This window comes from Phascolarctos cinereus, unplaced genomic scaffold, assembly GCF_003287225.1.
Source record: "Phascolarctos cinereus isolate Bilbo 61053 unplaced genomic scaffold, phaCin_HiC Scaffold_4;HRSCAF=312, whole genome shotgun sequence".
Taxonomy (NCBI): Eukaryota; Metazoa; Chordata; class Mammalia; order Diprotodontia; family Phascolarctidae; genus Phascolarctos; species Phascolarctos cinereus.
The window spans coordinates 14,942,293-14,955,789 of record NW_027555847.1 but is presented as its reverse complement, the minus strand read 5'-3'; the positions used below and the strand labels follow the sequence as shown (position 1 = coordinate 14,955,789).

Genomic DNA, 13,497 nt, shown 5'->3' with positions numbered 1-13,497 from the left:
TGAGCAGACAGGATATTGGGGATAAAGGTGAGGGCCACCAGTCTCCTCTGAAATGTCCCAAACTCCCTTGCTGCCTTGAGAATATTTGTATACCCTGACCTCACTACTATAGTTCTTACCTTGGGAAAGCAGCCGATCAGAGACCCCAAAAATGACCTGGTTAACTCTCTTTGTTCTGGAGCCTTCTTCTAACTTGGTCTGCATGGGGAGTTCCAGGCGGAGGTGGAGGACTTGGAGGACAGAGACCACTGCCAACCACGTGCGGGCAAGGTTGCTTTGCTCCTCTGGGCCTTGGTTTACTCATTTGTAAATTGAGGGGGGCTGGGCTAGCTGATCTCTGACGTCCATTCTAACTCTGATATTCTGTGGGTCAGGTCAAAGCCAGTTGTAGAGATAGATACCCTGTGTGGATCTGGTTAGCACTTTGGACTGTTAAAGTTCTTTCACTGTGCCCCTCCTGCTTTTTAACCAAACAACTGCTTCATTAGACAAGAAGTAGCATGATAGAGTGGGGAGAGAGCCAGTCTTGGCACCAAGAAGACCTGGGTTCAAGTCCTATCTCTGATCCATCCTGGCTGTGTGACCCTGGGCAAGTCCTAAGCAACTCTCCTAGGCTGTAAGCTGCAGCAGAAAATGTCAACCTTCATCTGTGCAGGGCATCTCCTGTCAATGAACTCATATGTCCGGTACCTCTGTTCTCTTTTTCTCCCACATCCTATGGCAGAATGAGGACTCATCTTCCAGCCTAGAACCTGCTAGTTTGTGGCATGATCCTGGGCTAGTCAGCACGCTTCTGGCTCTCACCCAGAAAATGGGAATAATGATCTTCTACTAGTTACCTTACTGGGTTGCCAAGTACCTAATAGAGCCAGGGCTGGATCCCAGGGCCCTTGACTCCACTTTTATCATGACCTGTGAGGGTAGGGTAGGGCAAGTGATATTATTTTAGTATGGGAAGTAAGTGATTTACCTCCAGATTTACCTCCAATTACCCTGGAGGTAATTGTCACAGCTAGGTCTAGAACACAGGTCCCCTTAATCCAGGGCTCTCTTCACTATGCCGTACTTGTTTTTCCAGGAAGAAAGCAAAGAGGTTTTTTATTAGAGACAGAAAATGGCTCAGGGTAGGTGACTATGGGTGTGGAATACTACATACTCTAAGGAGAGGCACTTGGATCATAAATGTGTCTGATCATTAAATTGAAGGGTTTTTGTTTTGTTTTCATTTTTTCTCTTCTTTTAAAACAAAGATGGCTAGAAAAGGGAGGAGGGGCTGATTTGAAAATGAAGATGATATAAGAAAAAGTTATAATGAATTTTTAAAAAATTATTTCTGAGAAGAAATCAATTACCCAAAGAGTATTTATTAATTCCTCTTTGCCAAGTGCTGTGCTAGGCATTGGAGATACAAGGATATTTTCCCAATGAGCATGAGGCAGGACCTTCCCAAAGAGCCCGTATGAGCTGATCCAAGGGAAACCATGAAGTTTATACTTGCAGGCTCAAGAAGCAATCTCCTCTGTCCCCCTTTAGAGGATTTCACCAAATACAAGGTTTCTTTGACCTCTGACCTGGCTTACATAGGGCCTATCCCACTGTGGGAACTCAAGCACCTTCAAGATACCTTGGCTTCCTCTTCCCACGGACACCATTCAGCAATTAATAAACACCCATTTTAGGTGAAATACTAGTGGGGACATTGGGCCCCAGGGATGCCATATCTTAATACTCGCTCCTCCTACTAAGTGAGTGTTTCTGGTGCCAGAGACAGGACCTGAGCTACTACCACCTGGTCAGAAGGAAGTCAAGGGCCTTGCTGTCAACCACTCCCAGAATCTCACCAGAACTGCTGAGTGTCTATCAGTGCTGGCTACCTTCCTGTCAGGCTCCACTTAACTTCACACTTCTCATCAAGCTGAGAAACAGAGACGGGGCTGTCTCCAGAATCCAGCTCCATCAGAGTCCTTCAACAAAGAAGATTCTCTGGGCTCAGGATAGCTTCATACTGGGGTGGAAGGGCAGGAAGTGGGGGAAGGGCATAGGCTACTGATTGCAGTCAGCCATGACTAGGCCTCATCAACTGAAAGGACCAGCCATTGGCCCTTAGCCAACCAAGAGGAAGTCCACGTTGGGGAGAGGGACTCTCTATCCAATGATGAGGAAGCCCCTGGGGGAAGAGCCTTCTGCTGCTGACTTCATTTCAGTTTGTCTATGGATTTAGGGGAGCAAGCTCACAGATGCCCCAAGTTAGAGGGGGACCAGGAAGGTGATGGGATTCCACACTGCCATATGAGGCTGAGTTAAAGGAACTGCAAATGTTACCAGAGCCAGAAAGGACATTAGAGATGCTCTAGGTCCAGAGGTCAGCAAGCTTTTTCTGGACAGGGCCAGATAGTAAATATTTTAGGCTTTGTGGGCCAAGAAGCAAAACCAAAGATAGCAAGCAGGTACTTATGTAACAAGAAAGAAAACAAATTTGTTATTAATGGCATTCAAAATACAATAACAAAAATTGAGTATATTTTTCGAGGGGGTGACTAATGAGAAAAATTGAATTCTTTACTAGGGGGAACATTTCTCTTAATTGGGATTCAAAGTCAGTGCTTCCTATCATCAAAATCGATTGCAAATGTTCATCTGTTAATTCCGGTCAGTAATGAGATTTCACATGTTTCATCTTTGAAAATATCTCTTCACACAGAAGGGCGCTGCCAAATTCTGATATTGCTCCATGAGCAAATGATTTTAATTGAACCAAAAGTCTGTTTTCTCTGGATTCATTTCTCTGGCTACCGTTCTCAACCATCATTTAATTAATTCGCCATCAGGACACTGCTTTCCTTTCTTCTTCCTTTCCTTACTTGACTAATAAATGAGCCCCTTGGCAAACTTACTTTGACTGTATTCTTATTTTCATTTTTATTTTTGTCAGGAAACTCTGTTGTGATGAGGTATTCCCTTCTACATTTTCTAATTTTTCTGACTTGCTACCTGTGGGTTACAAATATTGTGATGAGCACTTAGTCCAGTAACCTTTTAGCACAGCTATGACATCATCACATAATAAATAATAATTTGATAACAAAGTAATCCGTACTCCATTGTGCCTTAATAGGGCAACATTTGAAGTCCATTTTTTCCTTCATTTACAGATGAAGAAACCGAGGCACAGAGAGGTTAAATGACTTAGAGTCACATAGCTTGTCATTGCTGATGTCATTGCTCCCCCCCTTTTTAAAAAACAAAATTTTAATTGATTCCCTCATGCTTTAAAATCATATTTATTTCCAAATATATCTATTCTCCTATTCAAGCTCTCTGTAAACTCTTCTCTGGAGCCAAGACTGGTCATTGCAATGATACAGTGTTCAATCGCATTTCTTTGTTCTTTCCATTTACATTGTTATAGTCGTTGTGTATGTTGCATTTTTGGTTCTGCTTATTTAATTTTACATCAGTTCATGTACCTTTGTTTCATTTCTTCATATTCATCCTTTCTTTTGGCACATTCCTGTATGATTCCTTGTTTGGCTATTCCACAAATGATGTACACCTACATTGTTTCCTGTTCTTCGTCACCACAGAAGTGCTTCAATGAATATTTGGGTGTATTTGGAACTTTTCTCTATCTGACCCCATGCCCAACAGTGGGATTGATCTTTAGGTCCAATAGTAAGAACATCTCTCTCTCTCTCTCTCTCTCTCTCTCTCTCTCTCTCTCTCTCTCTCTCTCTCTCTCTCTCTCTCTCTTTCTCATTACAGATGGCTTTCCAGAATGGTTGGACCAAACTTCACTTCCACTAATACCCTATGTGTGTTTGTCTTCCTACAGATCTTCCAACATGAACTAGCTCCATCTTTTGTAATCTTTTCAAACTTTTTGGGTATAAGGGGAACCTCACAATTGTTTTGATTTGCAGTTTTCTTTTTATTAGTAATTTGAAACAATCTTTCATACAGTTGTTTATAGTTTGTAATGATGCTTTTAAGAAGTCTTTGTTTATGTCCTCTGATCATTTGGTCATTAGGAATTGTGTCAGAAATATCAATGCTAGTGTTGTGCTCTGCATTTTTCCATTCAAGTCTGCCAGAAACAATTTGATTCAATATTATCCAAGCACTTCTGGCTTGGAGAGAATTACAAACTGGCATAGTTCCCCCATCTGCCTAAACATGATTCTTAGCCTTAAGATGATTTCTGGTAACATGTATAGGAACTGTGAACAAGGGAAAGACCACAATATATAAAAACATAGTTTGGGTCAATATTACAGAATTGTTGAATAATCAAGCCACTGTCTCCTTTCTCTGAGAACCATTCTGGGAAAAGGAAGAGGGACTACCTTTCTTTGGTGGAGATGATTACTCTTTCTCAATGGAGAAAGGTGGGTCATGGCACCAGTCACATCCCAGTCAGGTGGGTGGAGAAGCAATGGTTATAAACTGAGAGCCATTTTTTGTTAAAAGGCTGGGCAGTGATCTTAATCCATGTCCCTAAGAAAAGTCTTTTTTTAAAAAATTTTGTCCTAATCCTATTACCCATCTTTCCAGGGGCTTTTGAAAGGATTTGGAAAGCACTTTGGTGAAAAATATTATTTCCTAATATTTTCAACTTTACTGAAGAGGAGGTTTTTAATATGCTTCCACAAATGGCTCTAGGACCTATCTATTTGTGTTAATTCTCCATAGATCTTGGATATCAGACCTTATTAAAGATAGATGATGAAAATACTTTTGCCGAATTGACAGTTACCTTTCTTATCATTTTGATTTTGTTTCACACAAAAAGAAAAATATCCTGACACTCTATCCCCACTTCCCCGGGTACTCTTCTACAGATTCAAACGCCACTGGTTCAAAAGGGGACACTTCTAGCTACGTAATTCAAACTCCCAGTGTTGTAACTCAGCTCTACTATTCACCTGTCTCCAAAGAGGTTATTTGTTCCTTTTCCATGGAACTGCTACTGCCACATACTGCTTCTCTACTAGACTGATCAGAGAAGGTTGTGCTCTGTGAACAAGGCAGAATTGAAGCAGTTCAAAAGAAACGCGAGATACTCAGATTTGGAGAATCCACCCGAATGTTCACGTGGATCATTTGTGCCCAACCTGTGGTAGAACATTCCCAGCTTGTATGGGTCTGATCACCCACAGTCAGACACACTGTAACTTGATTCTAGCGTAGGGGCATCATCTGGGTCCTCTTTAAGAGCAAAGGACAGCAAACAACTGGACTGATACTAAGCTGTGTCTCTGCTGAGCACCAACAGCTAGGATGAGACGGCTTCTTCCTTACAGGGAGCAGTTACAGCTCTTTTGTGAGTCAGACCCACACAAGCCCAGGAAGCACAGAATCCCTCAAGTCAAGCCTGTCCTTATGACTCCTTCACTTCCACCTCAGTAGAAGATCCCCCTGGCTAACTGCTTCACATCCTGCCCCAGCCGCCTTCTCGGCCTTTGCCTTGCTTTCCACAGCACCCTCAGAACTATTGGATCTTTCCATCTTACATGCAGTTACACTCTCTGAACCACCAGGCCTCCGGAGAAACTTTACCCCCATGTCTAGAACTCTTGCCCTCAGGCCCTACAACGTCCTCGCTATGTGTGTTGTGTGCCCCACTGTATCTAAACAGCCCCCAATATGCTTCATATTTCACAATGATCTTCTTGCCATTTGTGCCCCCATTCCCCTCACCATCCCTTTGCCTTCCCAAACCAAAATATTCTTCTTTAGCCATCAGTCCTTTATTAGACTCTAAGCCTCCACTTTCGTATTTGTATCATTAGTCCTTGGCACATAGTATATGCTTAGTAAATTCATTCATTCATTGTTTATGTTCCTGGCAAGGGCATGTAGATTACGTAGGAATTATTTTACTAACATAGTAGGTGTACCACCCTCGTCTCCCTGGGCCCACTCCTCCACCTTGTACCCATGCTAGGAAATTGGGTTGCCAGAACGCTGAGTACTACTATTAGGGTTCTAGAAATCATCTTGTGGGTGGTTAATATAGCTCCTGAGCCCCCACTGGTATGCTTCCCATGAGTAAATATTCTTATTTAAATACTAAAATTATTAAATGTGTAATTTGTTAATAAAAGAAAGTAATAATAAAACTGACTATTTATAGTATTTTGACTATGACTAATGCTACTGGAAAAGTCACTTCAAATGCTTAAAATATCAGTAACTGCTCTTCTCATTCTTACTCCGTTCAGCATGTCTTAAGGTATTACATACTGGAAAGGGAGTCTCAATCAACTCCCCTGTGGTTTCACTCACCATCTCAGTGACTTCCCAAACCAAACACACTCTTCCCTGGCCACTGCTCCCCTATATGCGTTATCTCTCCCTATTAGAATCGAAATGCTCCAAGGGCAGGGAATGTCTTTCTTTTTTTTCTTTTTCTTTTTTTTCTTTTTGTTGTTTTGTTTTTAGGCAATTGGGGTTGAGTCACACAGGTAGTAAATATCAAGTGTTTGGTCTGAGGCCAGATTTGAACTCAGGTCCTCCTGACTTCAGGGCCAGTGCTCTATCCACTGTGCCACCTAGCTGCCCCCTTCTTTTGTTATTGTATCCCCAATGTCTTCTTTTAAATCCTCTTCATAAGATCAAGTTGGAAGCAGATTCCTCAGAAAAGAAGGTCTCTACCTTTCTTCTCTGCCTCTTCTCTTCAGGAATGACAGAAAACATCTTTTCATGTCTTCTCAAATGAACATTTTCAATATTATCTCTTCATATTTTATTAAGCAAGCTAGATCCTGATTATTATGAATAAGGAATCCCATGTAGTGAATGCATTATTTGAATTTGCACTATTTGTTGTATATGTCAAATCTCTCTCTATATATATATTATATAGTATTTAGTATATTTATAGGAGAGAGATGAGAGAGAAAGTAAGAGAGAGAGGGAGAGAAAGGGGGAGAGAGAGAGAGAAAGAAAAGAGAGAGAGAGAGAGAGAGAGAGAGAGAAGAGAGAGAGAGAGAGAGAGAGAGAGAGAGAACATAGTACCCAAAGATTTTAGCTACTGGGGCAAAAATTGACCATTTAATAAACGCTGTTGGGAAAACTGGAAAGAATTCTGTCAGAAAGTAGGCATAGACCAACATCTTACATCATATACTAAGTTAAACTCTTAATGGGTATGTGCTTTATATAAAGGACTATATCGTAAACAAATTAGTGGAGCATGAAAGAAATTACCTGTCAGATCTATAGATGGGGAAAAGCTTGTGATCGCACCAGAGATACAGAGGTTCACAGGAGGTAAAATGGATAATTTTGATTACATAGAATTTAAACTTTTTGCACAAACAAAACCAAAGCAGTTAAAATGAAAAGAAAAGCAGGAAATGGGGGAATTTGCAGCAAGTTTCTCTGATAAAGGTCTCATTTCTAAAATACATAGGGAATTGGACCAAATTTATAAAACTAAGAGCCATTTTTCAACTGATAAATGGTCAAAGGACATGAACAGACAATTCTCAGGGGAAGAGAACAAAGTCATCCATAGCCATACAAAAAAATTCTCTAAATCACTACAAACTAGAGAAAAACAAATTAAAACAACTCTTGGGCACCACCTCACACCCATCAGATTTGCTAAGATAACAGAAAAGGGAAACAATAAATGTTGGAGAGGATATGGAAAAATAGATACACTAATGTATTATTGCTAGAGCTGTGAACTAGACCAGCAGTTCTGGCAAACAATTTGGAGTGCTGTCCCAAAACAATTAAATTGTACATGCCCTTTGACAAAGCAACAGGGGCTTCTAGGTCTATATGCCAGAGAGATCAAAGAGAAAAAGAACCTGTAGGTACAAAACTATAACAGCTCTTTTTGTGGTGGCAAGGAATTGGAAAGTGAGGGGATGCTCATCAATTGTGGAAGGGCTAAACAAGTTGTAGTATATGAATGTGATGGAACACTGTTGTTCTGTAAGAAATGGTGAAGGGGGTGGTTCTGGGAAGAATTAGATGAACCGAAGCAAAGCAAAGTTAGCAGAACCAGGAGAACATTATATACAGTAATAGCAACATTTTAAAGATAATCAACTGTGACAGACTTAGTAACTGAGCAATACAATGACCCACTACAATTCCAAAGGACCATGAGGAAAAATACTACTCATTTCTAGAAAAAGAGCTGATGGGCTTGGAGTGCAAATTGAAGCATATGTTTTTTCTCTTTCTTTCTCCTCATCCCCTCCTTTTGCATGACTTCGTATTTGTTATGGATTTTGTATTTCTTGTTTTCTCAGTGGGTGGGGGAGGGAGAGAATTTGGAAATGAAAAAAAAAGTTCAAGGAAAAAAAAAGACATATAAGTTATGGAAGGTATTGTTTCCCAGAATAAGACTGTTTGATTCATATGACAATTTTGGGAATCAATGTTGACTTTCAATTATTTTCTTCAAAACTATAGGATATTTAGCAGTTGTATCTTCATTTGCACTGGCCAGCTCCCTGATAATTTTAACATGATGCAAATGAACTTATTTTTGAAAAATGAAGCAACTAATGCTGAAAATAAACATTTCTTCCTTATCCCTTTCACTTCCATTTTCTTTGTCTGCTTTAAACAGATTTGAAACTTTGGTCCAAATGGCTGCTCTGCTAAGAAAAATGTGTTTTTACTTGCAATTTTCAATCCATATAACTAAAACACTCTTTCTATCATTGCAGCATTTGTCCTCCTTGTAGTTGTTTGCAAATCACAAGAAGGTGCTGCAACTTTGCCTTTTCTTTTCTTTCTCTGCCTATTTTACAATATCCTATACAATATTCAGATTTCCTGACATCTTGTCCTATTTTAGAGGCATTATGACCACATTCAAGCTGTTTAATTACACCCAATTTTTGTTCTCATGTAATAAAATAACAAGCCTCTTCTTTTTTGGGGTTGGCGGTGTTTCCATCTGAAGTATTCTTCCTTCCACCCATTTTTGTTAAGGGCTCTTCAAAGAACAACCCACAGCTGTTGGAAATGTAGCAGACAGCAGCTAATCATATTCACATGTAAGGATAGGTAAGTGCAAACTGACAGCCTCTTAAAACCCTCACATAACTCTTGCAATAAAAGAAGCCTGAGATAATTTTATAATTTACATTAACTCGAATTTGAATTGGTGGAACTCACAGAAGTTGGGACCTAGCTATAGATGATCCCACAGTAAACAATAAACCCCCACACACACTCTCTCTCCACAGGGAAAGGTACATATGGTACAAATTTTTTATAGAGCCTTGTGGATCAGAAATGAACCCACCTAGGCATGTATACACACAGACACAGACACACAAACACATCCCTTCTCCCTGATTCCAGAGGGAGAGGGGCTTCATATCAAACCACTTCTCAGCTGTCTAACTCCCAACAGCTCAAACCAACAGTTGTCTCCACCATTTTGAAGGAACATAGTCTTCAGTCTTCGTGAAATAGACATCGGAAGCCAGTGTGACATTAAGAATCCTGGAGGAGCAAAGTAGAGCTGGTAACCTTTGTTCTCCGTTCATTGACTGTCCCCCAGGCCTGGAATACTCTGCCTCCTGATCACCTCCTTCTGGCTTCCCTGGTTTCCTTCAAGTCCCAGTGAAAATCCTACTTTCTACAGGAAGCCTTTTCCAATCCCTCCTAATTTGAGTACTTCTTGCATCAATTATCTCAATTTATTCTGCCTTTAGCTTGTTTCTACATACAGAGTTGTTTCCACATTGTCTCCTCATAGATTGTGAACTCCTTGAGGGCAGGAACTGTTTTTTACCTTTCTTTGTATTCCTAGAGTTCTGAACAGAGCCTAGCATGTAATAGGAGCTTAACAAACGTTTATTAACTAACTACATTCTTTTTTAAATTAATTTATTTTGATTTATGAACAATCACTTCCATATGCATTTGAGTTTTACGTTTTTCTCCCCCTCCCTCCCCACCTCCTTCCCTTAGAGGGTGCACATTCTGATATTGGCTATACATATATATTCCTTTTTTTTTTCTGTTTTTTGTTTTTGCTTCATTTTTTGGTGAGGCAATCGGGGTTAAGTGACTTGCCCAGGGTCACACAGCTAGTAAGTGCCAAGTGTCTGAGGCCAGATTTGAACTCAGGTCCTCCTGACTCCAAGGCCGGAGCTTTTATCCACTGCGCCATCTAGCTGCTCTATACATTCCTATTAAACACATTTTCATGTTAGTGATGTTGTGAGGAAGAATTAGAAACAATAGGAGGAACCACAAGAAAGAGAAAACAAAACAAAACAGAAGAAAAACATAGCAAATAGTATGCTTCGATCTGCATTCAGACTCCATAGTTCTTTCTCTGGATGTGGATAGCATTTCCAACATGAGACCTCTGGAGATGTCTTAGACCCTCGCATTGCTGAGAACAGCTAAGTCTATCAACGTTTGACTAACTACATTCTTGAAGCTACTCTCAAACCACTACTTTCCCTACATGTATTCAGTTCAGATGACACCCCTCTGTTACAGAGGGGACTGGATGGCTTCTGAGATCCCTTCTAACTCCCATGCTGTGGTTCTGTGTTTCTGTGACTAGAACACTAAATTGTTAATAAGAAATTTTCTTTTCCTCTCACATAGGCTATTGCATGTTCCTCCAGGCCATGTTACTTATTTGCTCAGAAGAACACTGGCCTAAAGACATAAATGACATTCCTGGAACTGCTGATCCTTGGAAATCTGGGCTTCTCTGTCTTCCCAAACAACTGCTCACTCAAAGCTCACAAACATGTCCTTAACAGAAGAAATTCAGTTCAACTCAGTATACTTTTTATTAAGCCTGGACCATTCTATACAGGCATACAAAGTTGAAAGAAAAGTCAGTCTATGGCTTCAAGAAGCTTATAATCCATGAATAGAAAAATAGTCAAGACATTCATTTGCTTTGGTTTGAAATGTAATTGGACTTCCTGGGAGATAGCATATCAAGAGGCTGAAAGGTAGCCAGGTTCCTGGCAACAGAAGCAGCTAAAAAACAAAATTTCTAGATATTTGAAAAGTAAAATTAAAGCTTTACAGAAAGACAAGATTAAAAAAAAACAAATAAAAGCTGCGTTACAAAAAATTAAAGTAGGGGTTAAGAGAAACATGGACTGAAATGCTAGAAAAAAATTACTTCCCCCATGGCAATCAGTCAACCAGCATTTATGAAGTACCTACTATGTGCCAGGCATTAAATACACTAAGTTCTGGGGCTACAAAAAACAAAAAACACAGTCCCTATGCCTAAAGAAGGGAAGGGAGAGGAAGAAGCATTTATTAAGGACCTACTATGTGCTTGGCATTAAATGCACTAAGTGCTGGGGCTACAAAAAACAAAAAATATAGTCCCTATGCCTAAAGAAGGGAAAGGAGAGGAAGAAGCATTTATGAAGTACCTACTATGTGCCAGGCACTGGTAAGCACTTTACAAATATTTCATTTGATCCTCATACCAATCCTAGAAGGCAAATGCTATCATTATCCACATTTTACAGTTGAGGAAACTGAAGCAGACAGAGGTTAAATGACTTGCCTATGGTCTCAAAGCTAGTAAGAGTCTGAGGCTAGATTTGAACTCAGGTCTTCCTGACTCTAGGCCCTGTGCACTATCCATTGTGGTGCCACCTACTGCTACAAAAAAGGACTGCATATCTTGTGTATCCCTTAGAGATCCCTTAGAGATATTTGATGCAAACAATGTTTCCCCCCAAATGATAGTTTCTCTTTTTAAGCCCAGATGCATTGATTTTGTTCATGCAAAAGCTTTTCAGTGAAAAAACATCAGAAACCGTATCAGAAGCAAAAATAATTCTAGGCAGAATCAAAGGTTTCAAAAAAAAATCACAAGAAAAATTGTTTGCTAAGAAATCTCTGATGTCTAATACTCCAATGTATCTGTGGCTAGAATTCCCTCCAACCATACAGATTGCAACACTTCAGGGGCTCCTTTTATCCATATCTCGCCAGGAATTTGCCAGAGGGGCTCCACGCTACACAGTGAGTGCCTTTGTTTCTCTTGACTCATAAAAGATACTGCTAGAGCCTGGACTTTCTCCCTCTCTTGATATGTGACCAGCCTGCCTTCTTTCTTAATCAGACACTTGTTTGATAAGATGATCTCTCCTACTTTGCTTCCTGTTTTCCTGTAATGTGTTACTACTTACTCACATCTGCCATGTTCCTTTCCATTGCCCTTGAGATCATCCTCAGCTTGAATCCTTTGGAGACTCTAGTGTATGAAGACTTGCAACCATACATTAGTACCAGAAAAATATTGTTCTTAAGAAGATGAACCCGCCTCCCCGCATTTTTTTTCCTCAAGAAGAATCTTGGAGTCATTCAAAGAACTTTCATTTTTCAAAGGATTCAGTGACTGGAATGCTTCTGTTCAATTATAAGCCAACCTTTTTGTATATTTTCAGTGTTGGTCCAATATTTATATTCTTTTTTTTCTTTTTTTTTTATTTTAGGCAGTTGGGGTTAAGAGACTTGCCCAAGGTCACACAGCTAGTAAGTGTCAAGTGTTTGGTCTAAGGCAGGATTTGAACTCAGGTCCTCCTGACTTCAGGGCTGGTGCTATATCCACTGCGCCACCTAGCTGCCCCCCAATATTGATATTCTGATAGACAAACTCTATATGTTGTACATCCAATGGTACAGCATAGGCTTGACAGTGGGGATTCATCTCTCGGGGTTATTTCCCCCATGCGGATCATTTAGTCAAACTCTGTGCAGAGGCGATGGATCTCATTTAGGAGGCTCTGCAATATTCTGAGGCTTGATGCCGCCACATCGAGTCATCTGCAAATAGGAGCTTTTGGAAGACTGTACCACCAATAGGAATGCTCTCTTCTGCATTGGATTTCCTCCCTGTCACTGGCAAATGGGCAAAGGGGCAGCTAGGTGGTGCAGTGGTGCAGACTCCAGGTCTGGAGTCTACAGGACCTGAGTTCAAATCCAGTCTCAGATACTTACTGGCTGTGTGACCCTGGGCAAGTCACTTCACCCTATTTACTTCAGTTTCTCATATGTAAAATAAGCTGGAAAAGAAAATGGCAATCTACTCCAGTATCTCTGCCAAGAATACCCCAAATAGGGTCATGAAGAATCAGACACAACTGAAACTGTTCAACAACAAAAAAGTGACAAATACTTTTTATTTCTTCCCATTTTAAACTCCTTTGATGTTAAGAAGCAGAGGATTATCAAAGAAGATTATTTTTATTGTTATATTTTTCAAGGAATCTTGGATGATTTTGGCATATTCATGGAAGACTCTTGGCTGGAAGAAAGCCTTCAAGGCAGTGTTGTACTCTAGCAAACAAGTTAAATGGGGTTGTTTGTTTGTTTGTTTGTTTGTTTAAAGAAAACAGACAATAGATAGAAAAGGATTTTCTATTCTCAACTTTGAGTCACTGGTATGATGGTAAATACATGATGGTTTTCTGTGGAACATCACTTGAGCTCATTTTCTTCTAACACTTACCAAGGACG

The 13,497-nt window shown here is 40.2% G+C and overlaps 1 protein-coding gene across 1 annotated transcript in view; it reads right to left on the bottom strand.

Annotated features, from left to right (window-relative positions):
* LOC110197047 (solute carrier family 22 member 14) overlaps positions 1–13,497 on the bottom strand; it is a 67,864-nt gene that overhangs the window by 34,483 nt on the left and 19,884 nt on the right. Inside the window, 1 exon segment of the mRNA XM_078151674.1 lies at positions 1–119. Coding sequence (XP_078007800.1) covers positions 1–119 — 119 coding nt within the window.